Source organism: Anabrus simplex, chromosome 6 (genome assembly GCF_040414725.1).
Source record: "Anabrus simplex isolate iqAnaSimp1 chromosome 6, ASM4041472v1, whole genome shotgun sequence".
NCBI classification, from domain to species: Eukaryota; Metazoa; Arthropoda; class Insecta; order Orthoptera; family Tettigoniidae; genus Anabrus; species Anabrus simplex.
In genome coordinates, this window is record NC_090270.1 from 115,648,932 (window position 1) to 115,669,937 (window position 21,006).

The 21,006-nt window shown below is 37.8% G+C and overlaps 1 protein-coding gene across 1 annotated transcript in view; it reads left to right on the forward strand.

Moving 5' to 3' along the window:
* Positions 1-10,592: 10,592 nt before the first annotated feature.
* Positions 10,593-21,006, forward strand: part of LOC136875527 (uncharacterized) — a 161,383-nt gene continuing 150,969 nt past the window's right edge. Inside the window, exon 1 of the mRNA XM_067149075.2 lies at positions 10,593-11,831. Coding sequence (XP_067005176.1) covers positions 10,951-11,831 — 881 coding nt within the window. The 5' untranslated portion in view covers positions 10,593-10,950. The remainder of the gene's footprint in view (positions 11,832-21,006) is intronic.

Genomic DNA, 21,006 nt, shown 5'->3' on the forward strand with positions numbered 1-21,006 from the left:
AGAATGAAAAAATGTAGAGAGCAGACAAGAATACAGGTGATTAAAGAATGAAGTGGATAGGAAGTGGAGGGTAGCTAAGGAAGAATGGCTGAAGGAGAAGTGCAAGGATGTTGAAAGTAGTATGGTCCTAGGAAAGGTAGATGTTGTACAGAGGAAAACCAAGGAAACCTTTGGAGAAAGGAAAACTAGACGTATGAATATTAGGATGTCAGATGGAAAATCCCTTCTAGGGAAAGAAGACAAGGCAGAAAAATGGCAGGAACATATCAAACAGTTGTATCAAGGTAAGGGTGTAGATAACATGGTTCTGGAACAAGAAGAGGCCGTTGATGCTGATGAAATGGGTGACCCAATTTTGTGGTCGGAATTCGACAGAGCTTTGTGAGACCTAAATAGGAACAAACACCTGAAATTGTTGATATTCCCTCTGAATTACTGACTGGCTTACGAGAAACCAGCATGGTGAGGCTATTCCATTTAGTGTGCAAGATGTATGAGACAGGAGAAGTGCCATTTAATTTTTGGTAGAATGTTGTTATACCTATTCCCAAGAAAACCGGTGCTGACAAGTGTGAAAACTACAGCACCATTAATTTAGTATCTCATGCCTGCAAAATAGTAACACGTGTTATTTACATAAGAATGGAAAGCCATGTTGAAACTGAGTTGGGAAAAAATCAATTTGGCTTCAGAAGAAATGTAGGAACACGTGAAGCAATCCTGACTTTATGTCTGATCTTAGAGAATCGAATTAAGAAGAGTAAGTCCACATACATGGCGTTCATAGATCTAGACAAATACAGTAGAGATAATACGCGACACTTACGGATTTCGCCTTGCTAAAATGGGAGACAATTTGACGGTGGCGCTCCTAGTGACTTGACCTCAACAAATCGCGCTAAATTCAAATATCAGTGGAAATGTATATACGGAAATGGATAAATAAATTGCGTCTAGAAAGAAAGTGTTATTGAGATATTAACTTCGAAGTTGGTAAAGCAATTCTGGATAAATGAATGAGAAATTATTTAAAAGGTTATTATTCAAAGACTGAAATTAGACATATAAACAGGAAGTGAAATGGACTGGTGTGAAATGGCTTGATCTTTCATTTATGCATTGCTTTTTTAGCTTTAGCATTCCTACCTGAACTCGTACGGTTGGATTTGTCTTTTTTCTCATTTAAAAACATTGTATCATCACATTAAGACACTTGTCAATAAAAATATCGGCACATTCCTTACACATATGACACAATGAATTAACATTTAATAGCTGGACAATTTTCCCCTTAACATGAAGCTTACTAACAGAAAGATATTCCTTACACATATGATGCAATGAATTAACATTTAATAATAATAATAATAATAATAATAATAATAATAATAATAATAATAATAATAATAATAATAATAATAATAATAATAATAATAACAATAATAATAATAATAATAATGTTTTTTGTTTTACGTCCCACTAACTACTCTTTTACGGTTTTCGGAGTCGCCGAAGTGTCGGAATTTAGTCCCGCAGGAGTTCTTTTACGTGCCAATAAATCTACCGACACGAGGCTGACGTATTTGAGCACCTTCAAATACCACCGGACTGAGGCAGGATCGAACCGGCCAAGTTGGGATCAGGAGGCCAGCGCCTTAACCGTCTGAGCCACTCAGCCCGGCGAATTAACATTTAATAGCTGGACAATTTTCCTTCTAACATGAAGCCTACTAACAGAAAGATAATCTATAAATTCCCGGCTTTAATCTGAGAAGAGGGATAAAGAAAGAAAAGTATGAAAATGTTGTCGATCTCCAATAGCTGTCCCTCGATATCTCTCTCAGTGTCGCGTATTATGTCTACTGTATTTGATCTAAACAAAACATTCGATAATATTGATTGGACCAAGCTATTTGAGACTCTGATGATGATCGAGATCAGGTACCGAGAAAGAAGAATTGTCTACAATCTATATAAAAATCAGTCTGCAATGATAAGAATCGAGGGCTATGAAAAAGAAGCAGCAATTCAGAAAGGGGTGAGGCAGCGCTGCAGTTTGTCTTCACTGTTTTTCAATGTTTATATAGAACCGGCAGTAAAGTAATCGAAAAATAATTTGGAAAGGGTGTCACAATCCAAGGAGAGGAAATCAAAACCCTGAGATTTGCCGATAATATTGTTATTTTATCTGAGACTGCAGAAGATCTGGAGAAGTTGCTGAATGGTATGGATGGAGTCTTGGGTGAGGAGTACAAAATGAAAATAAATAAGTCCAAAACAAAAGTAATGGAGTGCAGTCATACGAAATCAGGTGATGCAGGAAATATTAGATTAGGAAATGAAGTCTTAAATGAAGTGGAAGAACATTGTTACTAGGGTAGTAAAATGACTAACCATGGCAGAAGTATGGAGGACATAAAATGCAGGTTAGCACAAGCAAGGAACACCATTGTTAAGAAAAGAAATTTGCTCATTTCGAACATTGATATAGGAATTAGAAAAATGTTTTTGAAGGCTTACGTGTGGAGCGTGGCATTGTATGGAAGTGAAACATGGATGATAACTCTCTGAGAATGAAAGAGAATAGAAGTTTTTGAAATGTAGTGTTCAGGAGAATGCTGAAGGTGAGATGGATAGATCAAATCACGAAAGAAGAAATACTGAATCGAATTGGTTAGAGATCATTGTGGCTAAATTTGACGAGAAGAAGAGATAGAATGATAGGACACATCTTAAAAACCCAGGACTTGTGCAGTTGTATTTTGAAGTGTATGGGGTAAAGACGTTAGGGGTAGACCAAGGTATGAATATGGCAAGCAGATTAGAGCAGATGTAAGATGTAGCAGTTATGTAGAAATGAAAAGTTTAGCACAGGATAGGGTGATATGGAAAGCTGCATCACACCAGTCTATGGACTAATGACTCAAACAACAACAGTTGAGCATTCTACTACCCCCATACCCTGCTACCATTACACATCAACACAGTACGCGACATATACGCGCAGATACTTACCTCGCTTACCTCTCTTCGTAAATTGCCGTGGATGGACTGGAACGAGCTAAAACAGCTCGGAGCTGGATCCGTGCGTAGACAAAGGGAAGCGAAAGGACAGAAAGGCATGAACCCGTAACCCCCATGAATAAAAGAATGGATCAAGGAAACTGGGGTTTATTATAAACACACATAATATTAGAATGAGAACAGAAATGTGAGGCTGCATTGAAAGTTACTTGCATAACTGTAGAAAATTGAAACATCAACTAGTATCCCGTTCAATGACATAGTAAGTTTCGTGTAACACGCCGACAGTACACACGATCGCACTACACACCTACGTATGGCTACATAGAATTTACAAATTCGTTTGAGAAATATAATGTGACGCAAACACATCATCGAAGGAATCAGAAAATGGAACCACTAAAGGAATAATACAGTCGCGGTAATACGGGGCGCGCACATATCACAGTTTTCATCCGTGCTCCAAGCGAGCGTCCATTCGATGCCAGTGCGTCCCAACAAAAGCAAAGCACAGCCTCCCAAAAGGAGCAGAAGCGAAGGAGAAGAAGATGTTGCCACAGTTACAAACATAAAAACTAATCGCCGACAATGAACCAAATAACGGCCTAGAAATATAAAATAGCACACTACACATGGCCCAATTCGGCCAACTAAAACGAAAAGTATAATAAAATAAAGAAATTAAAATTGAAATTACGAGATACGGAGAGTACTGTAGACCGTTTACAAGCAGACAGCACAGGCTCGCGCGCGCACACACACACACACACACACACACACACACACACACACACACACACACACACACACACACACACACACACACACACACACACACACACACACACACACACACGCGCGCGAGCGTATGAACAAGAGGAGAGACCAATATAAAATCGACCCAGATCAGGCCGGAGTGTAAAGGCAAGCGGGCTCACGAGCATGGGTCGAACACCGCAGATACACTGCTGGACCGCCGCAAAATACAGGCAAGGCTGATCCAAATATAATCGTAGCAATCACGACACTCGTCGACCCGCTACACGGGACATCCAAATTGCCTCACGTGGACAAACATGGATTAAGCCCCGTAGCGTCAAATCACACAATACACCAATGCTCAGCCATGATTTCAAATGATGAGTAAATAAAAATGCATGGTCTCAAAACCCACAAACACACACAGGCCCAAACAAACAGATAGGTAAATACCACTCTCCGTTCCCACTCGTGTGCACACAAAGAAAGAAAAAAATAAAACTCACACATAAAATGAAGTAATTAAGAGCCTGCAAAGACAGGTGATAAAAGACTACCGAAATACAATCACACAGAACAGTTTTTGTAACTGGCATGAAAATGAAATAAAATGAATGAATACCTGGGAGCAGCAATCAGGAGTCTCGAAATATATACCTCAATCAAAATAATAACTTCAAGCAGAGAACCGAGCCTTGAAACAAGTAAATCCACGATAATAGCAATTCGCAGATCAAGAAGCACATATTAAATTCCAGTCTGCTTATCACGTTTGATCCGACCATTGTTGGCATCGCGAGCAGACCATCTTAACATTCGGAGAGCAAGGATCATGTAAGTTTCACGTCACATTCGGGTTATCGCTAATGGCGACAACGACAGTCAAGGAGAAGTAGGAATAAAAGAAGTGCACCACCAAGGCAGGCTTGGTTCGGCACAGCATGCAGTACTTTCGCAGGCTTTTGACAAAATTTATCGGCACACACGTTTCCATATGAGAAACTGATTTCACGCAATAACAGCTTAAGCTGTACTATCAAGCTTACACTCGTAGTTACTGGGACGTCGCACAGATCGCGGCACAGGGGAATCAGTCTCGAGATCTGTGACGTCATTTTCGAGAGTCTCGAGCGTGAGCATTGCCAGTTACTATTCAAACCACTCTGCAATAGCACTTGTCAATGCTAAACGACTAGAGCAAAGTAGGCACGCATATTATTATAGCAATGAAAAGGCTAAGTGGTGGTAGGATTATTATTATTCACCTCATTGGACCCCTTGAATCATTCCATGTTCGCTTGCTCTTTGAAGGCTGCACTGTTTGGTTCTTGCGATCTGCCCAGTACTTTTTCATTTGCTTTGATTGTAATTTTCATAATTTTCTCAATTTGTCTGAAATCTTTATAGCTTTTCTAGGTGTCATTTCTGCAAAAAAAATTGATTCCTAAGTGGGCTAAGTAATAATAATAATAATAATAATAATAATAATAATAATAATAATAATAATAATAATAATAATAATGGTGTGTAGCCTCTGGAGAGGGCTGGGACATAGGACTAATATTATGGGCCGGCCCGTTTCTTTGTTGCGAGTGCTGCCACCTTGTGGCTGCCAGTTGGTGGCTGTGATGTTCTAGCCAGGCAAGTTACGGTCCCGAACTCGTATCACTTCCTCTGTTCTGTTCATTGCTCATGCTCAGTCAGCTGACGACACGGCGTATGGAAGGACGCTAAATACGACACGATCGACTATAAAACTCATTTTAATAGTCTAACTGCAACTCAACTTCAATTACCGGTACGGTTATTTCTCAAGAGTTCCCCCCGATAACTATACTTTTCAGAAAATCTTTCATATCTCTAATTTTATCTTCAAGATTAACAAGCATACACGTCTCCAACATAAAGAAGAACCCTTACGCCGTTTTTGCTTCTACAGTTGAGTACTGACTTGTTGGAAATTTTAACCCAACATGAATCAACATTTTATTTTTATCGTCATAACTATCACATGTTGTTTTAATTGTCTTGTCATTTTGTCAAATCTTTTAGCTGAAGATGTCCCATTATCGGAACGAACTTGTCCTATTTAGCATACACCTAGAGAAATAAGCTGGATCATTTCATGTATTTAATAAAACCATTATAAGAAATTGGCAAGTATTGGAAGGTGTGAATCTCCTTATAAACCTTAGTTGTTAGATGTTATGCTTGAGACATTTTGCATGTACGATAATTGTAGGCGACTATGTTCACGAGTGCAAGAAAAGAGTGTGTAGAACCAAATACAGTAGAGACAATACACGACACTGAGCGAGATATCGAGGGACAGCTATTGGAGCTCACTTTAGCGGATAGACCTGAACGGTACTGATTCTGTCATAAGAACCCGTGTATTTTTGTGTGAAGTTTTTGGTGTTATTTATGCGTTTTCAGTGAGTTGACATAATTAAATAGTAGCGCGTGTCATTCCTTGATATCTCCTCTCAACATGAGGGGAAAGGTATGTGCTGTGTTTGGCTGCAGTAATTACGAAGTAGAGAAAAATGCGCGCTCGTTCTTCAGGTTCCCTCGTGACAAGAACATGTAAGTAATATTGTGTTAGCATATATATTCTTCCAGTGACAGAGATTTTTATAGTACTTCATAATCTTCTGATCTGCTCGACCCATGTTTTAACGGGCTTAAAATATAATATGCATATTTTATTGTATAGTGCAGCAGTTAACCTTCAATACCGATGTGTTGTTGTAGGTGTGATCTGTGGGTTTTGAAATGTCACAGAAGGGATTTGGATAAAGTGGACAAGAAAGAAGGACAGCTGATTCAGAAAGTGATGGAACCAACCAGAGGGAAAAATATCCTGGATGTGGTGCTGATAAAACCAGATGAGCTCTATAGGGAAACTGAAGTAATAGATGGTATTAGTGATCATGAAGCTGTTTTTGTGGTAGTTAAAAATAAATGCGATAGAAAGGAAGGTCTTAAATGTAGGACTGTTAGGCAGTACCATATGGCTGATAAAGCAGGTATGACGCAGTTTCTAAAAAGTAACTATGATCGGTGGAAAACGGTAAATAAAAATGTAAACAGACTCTGGGATGGGTTTAAAGAAATTGTTGAGGAATGCGAAAACAGGTTTGTACCTTTAAGGGTGGTAAGGAATGGTAAAGACCCACCTTATTATAATAGAGAAATAAAGAGACTAAGAAGGAGGTGCAGACTGGAAAGAAATAGAGTTAGAAATGGCTGTGGAAGTAAGGAGAAATTGAAGGAACTTACTAGAAAATTGAATCTAGCAAAGAAGGCAGCTAAGGATAACATGATGGCAAGCATAATTGGCAGTCATACAAATTTTAGTGAAAAATGGAAGGGTATGTATAGGTATTTTAAGGCAGAAACAGGTTCCAAGAAGGACATTCCCGGAATAATTAATGAACAAGGGGATTGTGTATGTGAGGATCTTCAAAAGGCAGAAGTATTCAGTCAGCAGTATGTAAAGATTGTTGGTTACAAGGATAATGTCGAGATAGAGGAAGAGACTAAGGCCAAAGAAGTAATAAAATTTACATATGATAACAATGACATTTACAATAAGATACAAAAGTTGAAAACTAGAAAAGCGGCTGGAATTGATCAGATTTCTGGGGATATACTAAAGAAAATGGGTTGGAATGTAGTACCATATCTGAAGTACTTATTTGATTATTGTTTGGTCGAAGGAGCTATACCAGATGAATGGAGAGTTGCTATAGTAGTCCCTGTGTATAAAGGAAAGGGTGATAGACATAAAGCTGAAAATTACAGGCCAGTAAGTTTGACATGCATTGTATGTAAGCTTCGGGAAGGCATTCTTTCTGATTATATTAGACATGTTTGTGAAATTAATAACTGGTTCGATAGAAGGCAATTCGGTTTTAGGAAAGGTTATTCCACTGAAGCTCAACTTGTAGGATTCCAGCAAGATATAGCAGATATCTTGGATTCTGGAGGTCAAATGGACTGTATCGCGATTGACATGTCTAAAGCATTTGATAGGGTGGATCATGGGAGACTACTGGCAAAAATGAGTGCAATTGGACTAGACAAAAGAGTGACTGAATGGGTTGCTATATTTCTAGAAAATAGATCTCAGAGAGTTAGAGTAGGTGAAGCTTTGTCTGACCCTGTAATAGTTGAGAGGGGAGTTCCTCAGGGCAGTGTTATCGGACCTTTATGTTTTCTTATATATATAAATGATATGAGTAAAGGAGTGGAATCGGAGGTAAGGCTTTTTGCGGATGATGTTATTCTCTATAGAGTGATAAATAAGTTACAAGATTGTGAGCAACTGCAACGTGACCTCGAAAATGTTGTGAGATGGACAGCAGGCAATGGTATGATGATAAACGGGGCTAAAAGTCAGGTTGTGAGTTTCACAAATAGGAAAAGTCCTCTCAGTTTTAATTACTGCGTTGATGGGGTGAAAGTTCCTTTTGGGGATCATTGTAAGTATCTAGGTGTTAATATAAGGAAAGATCTTCACTGGGGTAATCACATAAATGGGATTGTAAATAAAGGGTACCGATCTCTACACATGGTTATGAGGGTGTTTAGGGGTTGTAGTAAGGATGTAAAGGAGAGTGCATATAAGTCTCTGGTAAGACCCCAACTAGAGTATGGTTCCAGTGTATGGGACCCTCACCAGGATTACCTGATTCAAGAACTGGAAAAAATCCAAAGAAAAGCAGCTCGATTTGTTCTGGGTGATTTCCGACAAAAGAGCAGCGTTACAAAAATGTTGCAAAGTTTGGATTGGGAAGAATTGAGAGAAAGAAGAAGAGCTGCTCGACTAAGTGGTATGTTCCGAGCTGTCAGCGGAGAGATGGCGTGGAATGACATTAGTAGACGAATAGGTTTGAATGGCGTTTATAAAAGTAGGAAAGATCACGATATGAAGATAAAGTTGGAATTCAAGAGGACAAACTGGGGCAAATATTCATTTATAGGAAGGGGAGTTAGGGATTGGAATAACTTACCAAGGGAGATGTTCAATAAATTTCCAATTTCTTTGAAATCATTTCGGAAAAGGCTAGGAAAGCAACAGATAGGGAATCTGCCACCTGGGCGACTGCCCTAAATACAGATCAGTATTGATTGAAGGGACGTTACGCTTGTATAAGAATTATAAGATCTGTTCAGATCATTTCCAGATCAGCGACTTTAAAAATCCTCGACTATACAGCCAAGGGTATGTTACATTTTTACTCTAATTGTACGTAAATATTCCTCAAAGCATCACTATCGACAACATTTTCAAACTTTTCTTTCTTTTATCCCTCTTCTGAGATTAAAGCCGGAATTTTATAGATTTTCTTTCTGTTAGTAGGCTTCATGTTAAGAGGAAAATTGTCCAGCTATTAAATGTTAATTCATTGCATCATATGTGTAAGGAATGTGCCGATATTTTTATTGACAAATGTCTTAATGTGATGATACATTGTTTTTAAATGAGGAAAAAAGACAAATCCAACCGTAAGATTTCAGGCAGGTATGCTAAAGCTAAAAAAGTAATGCATAAATGAAAAATCAAGCCATTTCACACCTTGTTTATCTGTCTAATTTCGGTCTTTGAATAATAACCTTTTAAATAATTCTTCATTCATTTATCCAGAATTGCTTTAGCAACTTCGAAGTTAAAATCTCAGTACCACTGTCTTTCTATACGTAATTTATTTATCCATTTCCGTATATACATTTCCATTGATATTTGAATTTAGCGCGATTTGTTCAGGTCAAGTCACTAGGAGCGCCACCGTCGAATTGTCTCCCATTTTAGCAAGGCGAAATCCGTAAGTGTCGTGTATTGTCTCTACTGTATTTGGTAGAACCCTGCAAAGGATTCCTGCTGCCATTGCAGCATTAAAAATGCATTACATTATTTTCCCTGCAATAAAGGAATGCCCGAAAATCATTAAAAACATACCAATTATCACATTTTCCCAGTAATGTAGGAGCCTTTTAGATTGGACTCCTACAAGATTAGGCTATATCGAATGTTGCGATATTACAGTCCGTTTTTTTTTTTTTTAAAGCGCACCTGCATAATTTTGAATTAAAACTATAACAACATTCGTCTCGCATTCAACTTAATAACGGTTTTGTTGTCTCTTACTTGTCATGTAAGTATTGGAAGGTGAGATGATCTTTATAACTTAACCTTAGTTGTTAAGCGGCTTGTTAAGAGTCTTTAGCGGTTCTGCTAACTCCTTATAATCTCAACCATGTGTTTGTGTGACACCGCCGTCTCGATCCCGGTAGTTGTAACTTCAGATCTCAAGATTGTTGAGTGTCTAGTTAATCGAGTTGGCGGTGGTTTCTTAAAATAGAAGCAAGTTTCAGCATGATTCATGCGATTGCAGTTATACCAATATAATCATCTTACATTAGTTATTTATCCGTATAACAACAATCGCCTTTGCAGGAATACCGTCACTATGTCTCTTATACACGATTTATTTCAGTTTATATATCCTATTTTGTGCAATCCGATCGTGTTTTCTTATAAGTGGTATCATAATATAACATGAGGAATATTCGAGCAGTGTGTAGATCTTTCTATTACTTTAATTGTAGATAATTTTATATTAATGGATTCCTTTTCGAGGAAATGACGAAATCTGGATCATAATTTTCTATTTTAAAAAAATAAAAGTTTACTAAGCCGGAACTATAAGAGTATAATTGTTATTATGTGGGTATTTGGTCTGTATTATTCTTTGCTCTATGTGGATTGGTATGGTATGTTCTATGTTGGCTATGCTGTCAAAATGTCAGCGACTCCGCGTCTGGTTTTTGCACTGTGTGTGTTTGTTTTTATGTAGGAGTGATGTGAAAGTATTGTGTTTGATCAGTTTGCTGTTGTATCTAATGCGTTACGGTGTTCAAGATGACTTCTTTTAATTTTCTGAAACTGATCTGCACATCGCATAGTTTTTTGTGTGCGTGTAGAAGGTTGTTGGAACAAATATGTGGTACAATTTACTGCATAAAATTTAGATGATTCAAACAGAATTATGCAAGTTTATAATTTTGTTGTTGTATACCTATAGTTACAATTTTCGGATGGCATGACTCTGTTGTTGACGTTGTGTGTGAGGACACACAGATCTTTTATAATGACATATCATGTCAGAATTATTGGACTCATGCAAGCTCACAGTACAGAATCGTGCAGTGAAGGCCAAAAAAAGATTAAGCTTCGAAGACAAGAATGAAGATCGTAAACTATTGTGTGAAAGGAAGCAGAAAAACTGCAGAGAAGCAAGTTCCTCTTTAAAAGCCCAAGAACCTAGTGTATCACACAAATTTCCATCACGAGTTACGCGTAGTGTAACGAAAGAATGGCTGGGGACGTCTGGCTGCAAAGATGAACCACTTGGGGCCAAAATAAACCAAAGTTCTATGAAACCACCGTGCCTTTCAGTGCCCCTGTTTCATGTTAAGGACAATAATTATTCAGGTATAATTACGAGAAGAAGGTACAGATCTATGCTTGAGGGGGGAAGATCCGCAGAGTTCTACCGTGGATTGAAAGGGGTATGTTGTGTTAATAGTAGATTATCATTTGATCATATCAGTAATACGAGTGAATATGGTACTGCTTCAGATAGCTCTAAAAATTGCTCTGTAGAGGAGGAGCGACAAGGATCTCCATGGAGTGCATGTGATAGCTGTCATTGTGACTCGGTTAGTGGTGTGGGGAGTATGCCTTCAGCGAGTGATGATGAAGGAGTTACCAGTGATAGTTCTGAATACTGCAAGGATATGGAGCCTGACCACCTTAATCAGGTGATTGACTTATCCCAGTCTGGTTGGGATTCTGATGGTAGTGCGGAAACAGAGAAATTAAGTGAGTGGGACTGTCCTGAAGTGCGGGATGTTACGGATGTTGTACTTATTCGTGCTGATCAAGTAACTGCTATTATACCTACTGAAAATTGTAATCAATATCAGGGAGAATTCAAGATACAGTTGATGGAAGGAAATGATAATGAAGAAATTTACAGGTTTGTATTGTTGTTTGTCATGAAAACAAAGTGAGAGAATGTTGTATGTTCTCAGGGTGGCGTGCACCAACCAAGAGTAAGTTCTACTTCCGTAGTAAAGTACTCTTGAAGTCAGCATTCGGCGACTTCCACACGAGAGTAAATTACTTCGCAAGTATTTTAGTCCTTTCAGATACTCCTGGACTAAATTACTACAAGAGTAAAATGTTGAAGAGCACCATCTTGTAGTATATTACTAAAGAAGTAAATAACGTACGAATATAGGTTAGAATTTACTCTCACGTCGTGCATGGAGTAAGCTAAGTTTAGACTTGTTGACTAATGATAATATCGTGCCGTATATGAGAGGAAAGACGTTTCAAACGTGTTTATGGATTACTTAGATTATATTGACGATCTCAATGCAGTAAACGATGGGAAATGTAATAGTGCGTAGGCCTACAGTGCGTGAAAAGCGATAGCCGTGTAATGTGAACACGGCGAGTTTCAGGAACGTTTTTGGTCTTAGGAAGGAATCCTTTACTTTCCTTCTAAATCTATTTGGAGATCACTTACAGCTGAATTCTTGTCTTAATTTTGTTGTATATCTAAAATTACAGTTACTGTGTGCCCTACGAGTGTTTCGTACCGGAACATTTCAGTGCAGTTGCCGGTGATCTAATTAACGTTTACCGCACAACTGCTAGCCGTATCTTTCATCGTGTGGTTAAAGCAGTAGTTGAGGCTAAGAGGGAGGTACGCCTGCAAATGATGACGATCGTTTGGAAAATAAAAGGATATTCTTCACGTTGGCAGGTTTCCACACGTCGTGGGTGCAATTGACTGTGACTGCGCGCATATTCCCATTTATTGCCCTCTCGGTGACAACTGTAAACTTTTCAGAAATCGGAAGAGGGTTTTTTTTTTTTTTTTTTTTTTCAATTTGCTTAACGTCGCACCGGCACAGATAGGTCTTATGGCAACGATAGGGCAGGAAAGGCCTAGGGATTGGGAAGCGACCATGGCCTTAAGGTAGGGCCTACAGACCCAGCATTTGCCTGGTGTGAAAATGGGAAACTTTCGGTGTGGATGTAGGCCATCTGTATGAAGAAACCGCCATCAGTTTTAATTTTTCCCGCGTGTCCATGACTTTCTGCTTTGCTTCCGTCTTTGCTTTTAAGTCCTTCTACAGAATCTTAACTTGCTTTTCACTGCGTTTTCCGTCACTCGAAGCATTGAATTCTTTCGCCACGACTTTCCATGAATTTTCTTTCTTATCCAGCATCTTTATGTTGTGTTTCTTACACCTTATATCCTTTGCATAGATGGTCATTATCTCTATTAACAAGCATTTATCTTTTTCGCTTACATTTTTCCCCCGTTTCCTTTCGCACATAACCTTATCTATTTGGATTTCTTTAAAGAAGATACACGAACACAGCACTACTCCGCGAGTAACGAACGCTACTTCTGTAGTAGTAACTAAAAGAGTAAATTGTACTTCAACTCTCCGACGTTACTTCCGGAGTAAATAACTCCCGTAGTAATTTACTTCTGTAGTATGGACTTCTTTAGTAAACGCTACTTCCGTAGTAATTTACTCCAAGATGGTGCACGCCACCCTCAGTGTAGCATTTGTTCAGATATGCTACAACATGGGGTGGTTACATCCCTCATTCCTATCTACAAATTGTAATTGTAAAATTTGTCACAAATGGAACATAATAATTGCTTTTACTTAAATGAAGTGAAAAATCTGCGGTAAATTAGGAAATACCGTCGTTATTAGAGAAATATGAATACATAGTTAAGGCCTGTAGACAGGACTCATTTATCGTAATTTATAAGCTTCATATCCGTATTGATAAATTCACACAAATGTAAAGAGGAGGAGAGCTCCACCTAATCAATACTTGTTTATTATTATTATTATTAAAGATACAGGTTAGGTTTCGACCCTAACGGGTCATCCTCAGCTGGACATACATGTACATATCATACAATTGCAAATATTACCATATTTAGAAAGGAATATCATGTGACGGTAGCATGTCATGAGAAGGGCATTCAGCAAATTGCGCATCTTAGAAAAGTGAATATTCCTAAACTTATAAGTGTAGACTACATAAAATAAAAACAACATATGCGTAAAACACTTTTATGCTTGTGAATGTTCGAGTTTATGACTTGCACTGTTTCTTAATTCTTCAGTTTGACCAATCAATCAATCAATACTGATCTGCATTTAGGGCAGTCGCCCAGGTGGCAGATTCCCTATCTGTTGCTTTCCTAGCCTTTTCCTAAATGATTTCAAAGAAATTGGAAATTTATTGAACGTCTCCCTGGTAAGTTATTCCAATCTCTAACTCCCCTTCCTATAAATGAATATTTGCCCTAGTTTGTCCTCTTGAATTCCAACTTTATCTTCATATTGTTATCTTTCCTACTTTTATAAACGCCATTCAAACTTATTCGTCTACTAATGTCATTCCACACCATCTCTCCGCTGACAGCTCGGAACATACCACTTATTACATGTTATAAATCTCATTTTTGGTGCGTATTGAAAATTTACAGTTCAACAACAATAAAGGTGTTTTAATTTAATCCACCTATTCAATACTTTTATTTCCACTTATAGTGGTTACATAAATAGACTCACAGTTAAATGAGACATGTTTCGCCCTCAGTTAAGGGCATCTTCAGCCTAAAAACAATCAAGAGTACAACTAATATTATAAATGGAAGCTAAAAGTTTAGCCAGTTATTAAAATTCGGGACATAAAAATGTAAAAATTGATATAATATATAAGGATGCTAATGTAAACACTGTCAATGATTAAACTAACATCTTGTCGGAGATTAAAACTTGTTCCATTAAAATTCCAATTAAAACAGTTCCTTTAAAATGTTAGTGGAAAACCAAAATGGTTATAATATAAAGCCAGCGACATGAGGGCGTGAACATAAGCATAAACATGATTGTCATAAATATAATATGTCCAAGCTGCTGATGAAATTCGTCAGCATGAAGTGAGACAGAAGCATCAGTTGGAAAATTATAAGTGGCCCTTAGCACCGTAGATAATACTATTGGCTGAAACCTTGCCAGAAAATGCCAGTAGATACTGAAATAATGTTTTCTGTAAGAGAAGGAAAAGACGAAATAAGAAGTTGAACGTAAGGAGAGAATACGGATTACATAAATTGAAACAAATGAGGACTTACAGGTTAGTTGAAAGTTGTTATTTGTTATCTACTGTTGTGTTGGTTGCTGCCCTTCTGTTGGCTCTGAGTCTGGTGTATCATTTTTCACATTTTTATGTCCCGAATTTTAATAACTGGCTAAACTTTTAGCTTCCACTTTTAATATTAGTTCTACTCTTGATTGTTTTTAGGCTGAAGATGCCCTTAATTGAGGGCGAAACATGTCCAATTTAACTGTGAGTCTATATTTGTAACCACTATAAGTGGAAATAAAAGTATTGAATAGGTGGATTAAATTAAAACACCTTTATTGTTGTTGAAACATACCACTTAGTCGAGCAGCTCTTCTTTCTCTCAATTCTTCCCAATCCAAACTTTGCAACATTTTTGTAACACTACTCTTTTGTCGGAAATCACCCAGAACAAATCGAGCTGCTTTTCTTTGGATTTTTTCCAGTTCTTGAATCAGGTAATCCTGGTGAGGGTCTCATACACTGGAACCATACTCTAGTTGGGGTCTTACCAGAGACTTATATGCCCTCTCCTTTACATCCTTACTACAGCCCCTAAACACCCTCATAACCATGTGCAGAGATCTGTACCCTTTATTTACAATCATATTTATGTGATTACCCCAGTGAAGATCTTTCCTTATATTAACACCTAGATACTTACAATGATCCCCAAAAGGAACTTTCACCCCATCAACACAGTAATTAAAACTGAGAGGACTTTTCCTATTTGTGAAACTCACAACCTGACTTTTAACCCCGTTTATCAACATACCATTGCCTGCTGTCCATCTCACAACATTTTCAACGTCACACTACAGTTGCTCACAATCTTGTAACTTATTTATCACTCTATAGAGAATAACATCATCCGCAATAAGCCTTATCTCCGATTCCACTCCTTTACTCATATAATTTTTATATATAAGAAAACATAAAGGTCCGATAATACTGCCTTGAGAAATTCCCCTCTTAATTATTACAGGGTCAGATAAAGCTTCACCTACTCTTAATTCTCTGAGATCTATTTTCTAGAAATATAGCAACCCATTCAGTCACTCTTTTGTCTAGTCCAATTGCACTCATTTTTGCCAGTAGTCTCCCATGATCCACCCTATCAAATGCTTTAGACAGGTCAATCGCGATACAGTCCATTTGACCTCCAGAATCCAAGATATCTGCTGTATCTTGCTGGAATCCTACAAGTTGAGCTTCAGTGGAATAGCCTTTCCTAAAACCGAATTGCCTTCTATCGAACCAGTTATTAATTTTACAAACATGTCTAATATAATCAGAAAGAATGCCTTCCCAAAGCTTACATACAATGCATGTCAAACTTACTGGCCTGTAATTTTCAGCTTTATGTCTATCACCCTTTCCTTTATACACAGGGGCTACTATAGCAACTCTCCATTCATCTGGTATAGCTCCTCCGACCAAACAATAATCAAATGAGTACTTCAGATGTGGTACTATATCCCAACCCATTGTCTTTAGTATATCCCCAGAAATCTGATCAATTCCAGCTGCTTTTTTAGTTTTCAACTTTTGTATCTTATTGTAAATGTCATTGTTATCATACGTAAATTTTATTACTTCTTTGGCCTTAGTCTCCTCCTCTATCTCGATATTATCCTTGTAACCAACAATCTTTACATACTGCTGACTGAATACTTCTGCCTTTTAAAGATCCTCACATACACACTCCCCTTGTTCATTAATTATTCCTGGAATGTCCTTCTTGGAACCTGTTTCTGCCTTAAAATACCTATACATACCCTTCCGTTTTTCACTAAAATTCGTATGACTGCCAGTTATGCTTGCCATCATGTTATCCTTAGCTGCCTTCTTTGCTAGATTCAGTTTTCTAGTAAGTTCCTTCAATTTCTCCTTACTTCCACAACCATTTCTAACTCTATTTCTTTCCAATCTGCACCTCCTCCTTAGTCTCTTTATTTCTCTATTATAATAAGGTGGGTCTTTACCATTCCTTACCACTCTTAAAGGTACAAACCTGTTTTCGCATTCCTCAACAATTTCTTTAAACCCATCCCAGAGTCTGTAAACATTTTTTTTTACCGTTTTCCACCGATCATAGTTACTTTTTAGAAACTGCCTCATGCCTGCTTTATCAGCCATATGGTACTGACTACCAGTCCTACTTTTAAGACCTTCCTTTCTATCACATTTATTTTTAACTACCACAAAAACAGCTTCAATCACTAATACCATCTATTACTTCAGTTTCCCTATAGAGCTCATCTGGTTTTATCAGCACCACATCCAGAATATTTTTCCCTCTGGTTGTTTCCATCACTTTCTGAATCAGCTGTCCTTTCCATATTAACTTATTTGCCATTTGTTGGTCATGCTTCCTGTCGTTCGCATTTCTTTCCCAATTGACATCTGGCAAATTCAGATCTCCTGCTACAATCACATTTCTTTCCATGTCGTTTCCCACATAGCCGACTATCCTATCAAATAATTCCGAATCTGCGTCAGTGCTACCCTTTCCCGATCTGTACACTCCAAATATATCAAGTTGCCTATTATCTTTAGAAATGAGCCTTACACCTAGAATTTCATGTGTCTCATCTTTAACTTTTTCGTAGCTTACAAATTCTTCTTTCACCAGAATGAACACTCCCCCTCCCACCATTCCTATCCTATCTCTATGATACACACTCCAGTGCCGTGGGAAAATTTCTGCATCCATTATATCATTTCTCAGCCATGATTCAACTCCTATTACAATATCTGGTAAATATATATCTATTAAATTACTTAATTCTATTCCTTTCTTTACAATACTTCTACAGTTCAACACTAACAATTTTATGTCATCCCTACTTGATTTCCAGTTCCCTGTTCCCTGATCACCGCTCCCTAGGCCATCCCGTTTCCCTGAATGTACCTCCCTATTACCCTTCCAAACAAATTTCCTAACTTATACGTACCACTGCGGTTTAAATGAAGGCCATCCGAGTGCAGATCCCTATCTTCTACCTACTCATTAGGATCTAGAAATTTCACTCCCAGTTTCCCACATACCCACTCCATAGTCATTTAAATTCCCAATCACCCTCCAGTCAGTATCCCTCCTACACAGTATTCCACTAATAACAATCTCCGCTTTCTTAAACTGCACCCGTGCTGCATTTACCAGATCCCACACATCTCCAACTATGTTGGTACTTTTATCAGCTTGCCTTACGTTGTTGATACCAATGTGAAACACTACCACCTTCTCCTTGCCCTCCTCCCTCTCTTCTACTTTTCTCAACATGTGCCTCAACCTAATTCCGGGATAACATTCTACTCTGGTTCCCTTTCCTCCACACACTTTCCCCACGTGTCTAACGATGGAATCCCCCATGACCAGAACCTCAACCCTACCCACCTCATTTGATCCCCTCCCCTTCTGGTCAGCCCTGTCTTTTCTGATAGCTGCAGAAGCTACTTCCTCCTCTTTTTTCTCCTTCCCATGACCCTGTTCCACCTGTCTTTTCCTATCCTCTACTCTACATTTCCCTTTCCTACCTTTCCCCTTCCTCCTACTTCCACACATCTCAGCAACAGTTCCCTGTCCCTCATCTTCCCTCTGTTCTACCTGGAGTGACTCGTGCCGATTTCGCACAGACACCTGTCCTGAATTCTGATCCTGAATAGAGCCCTTAACCTGCAATCTCCTTCCCCTTAGAACATTAGACCACCTGTCTTCTACAACTCCCCCCTTTCCTTCCCCTCCCTCTTGTACACCTACTGTAACCTGTACATTGTTTGAGGGAGTCCTATCTTCCTTCCTGTCTTCTGTGAGAATCCTAATTATCTCCCTCAAACTTTCCAACTCCTCCCTCATACCCCTCAATGCCTCGCCACACCCACAGTTCGTACACTCGCGCTCCTTAGCCATTCTTTACGGGAAAAAAATGAAATTAAAGATAAAATAACTTATTTGCAAAAAATATATGAACGGAGGGAGATATTGTCTGGGATAGTACTCAGAGATCACACAACAATAAGGTAATTATTATACGACTACACTACAGTACTACTTAGTCGTGCTCTATCTTTTATCCTACAACCCCTAACAGGATGAAAACCGCTGTTAATTACCGAATATCGAAAGTAATACACAAGAACTACACAATTCCAAACTGCAATTAAGCCTATCCTAATTACAACAACAGTATTTAGTAAGAGTTTCTACGGATACCTCTACTACACCAGTACTACACAAATATTTTACAATAATAAAATAAGCACACTAAATTCTAATAGGATATTACTCGTATACTACTGTACAGTACACTACAGTAATTTTTAAACTACTTTCAGACGTATCCTAATTTCGATACCGGTACCGTATGTCACTACTAAGCACAACAGAAATGAAATTTGCAAGAACTACTGTACTCAAAGATTACCAATAAAGCTAAATGCTTAGACAAATTATTATTAGTATTACGGTCTAATAGATACACACGAAAGATAACACACGAATATAGCAGGCAAGATACGGCACTATCTAAATGTATTGTATATATACTACAATGTATCTACACTACACTACACTGCGTTTGGTTAAATGCTTAAGTATCGAAAGGATTGCCGTACACGAATATAACTGGCAAGATACTATCTAATATATTATACCTTATCTTAACTACAATTATACTGAAATATGGTTATGTGATATTTACAGCTGGTGGATTACTGTTGTTTTCCTACTCCACGGGACGGAGAATAAAAGTGTCCTTAATTAGGCCTGCTGAAAAATACAAGGCTGTCTACAATAATTTCTCAAATATTTCTATCAAAACTACTCCTACTACTCCAGGGGCTCTAACTGCAATTACTGGGATATATGAACTTTATTATTATTAGCTAACCGCTCATAAATACTGAAAGATCGAGGGAGAGAAATATAAATTACGGATACTTTAACTACCTACTCAGAAGTACAAATGATAGGAATACAAGATCAGCGGATTTTTATTTATATTTACTTGACTATACTACTCCCTTTGTTCACGACTATAGCCAACAATGCAATATTTGAATATGAGGAGCGACAATAATCAATAACAATACAACAACTGTTAACTATTACCATGTAATCTCTTTAACTACTTTTTAAATGGAAGTTTACAGGCATATCGTGTTTTTTAATGTAGTAAATTATTACCTTCACGATAGTTTGGACGGATATCTATACGAAATACCGGAGAAATTTTGGCGGAAGTTACGGTACTATTGCTTATGATAATCTGCCTTTGTAAGTATTATACCAACGAACCTACAGATATTTACAAATATTTTTAAAGATAATATTATTACCTAAAGTATTTCCTAAACCTAAATTAGAAACAAGGTACACCTAGCTAGCCTACTTAACTTAAAACTTAGTGTTCATAAAATAAAAACATGTGCGTAAAACACTTTCAAGCTTGTGAATTTTTGAGCATGAAAGTGTTTTACGCACATGTTTTTCTTCATTAATATTATAAAGAGGAAAAATTTGTTTGTTTGTAATGAATAGGCTCAAAAACTACTGGACCGATTTTAAAAATTACTTCACCTATAGAAAGCTACATTGCCAATGAGGAACATGTGCTGTATTTTATTTTCTAAACAATTCGTGGGGGGATGGCACGGGGGGGGCAGATATAAAAATAATGGGCTAATATAGGCAAAATATCAAATTTGTCGTATAAGGATGAGACAAAGCTTAATTTAATCCTCTTGACGTAAAGAACAAAACTCGGTAAGCCCTACGGGCCCTAAAACCAACCGTTATCGAGATATTGGCACCACACTACCCCTGCTCTAGGAATCAGATAAAGTAATGAACTGCCGTAACCTTGGCAACGTCAGTTCCAGGATTCTACAGCAGCGAAATTATTTACAATAAATCACAAAAACCTAACAAGTTACAGACATGAAAATTGATATTTGGAATCCCCTTTAAAAATAAA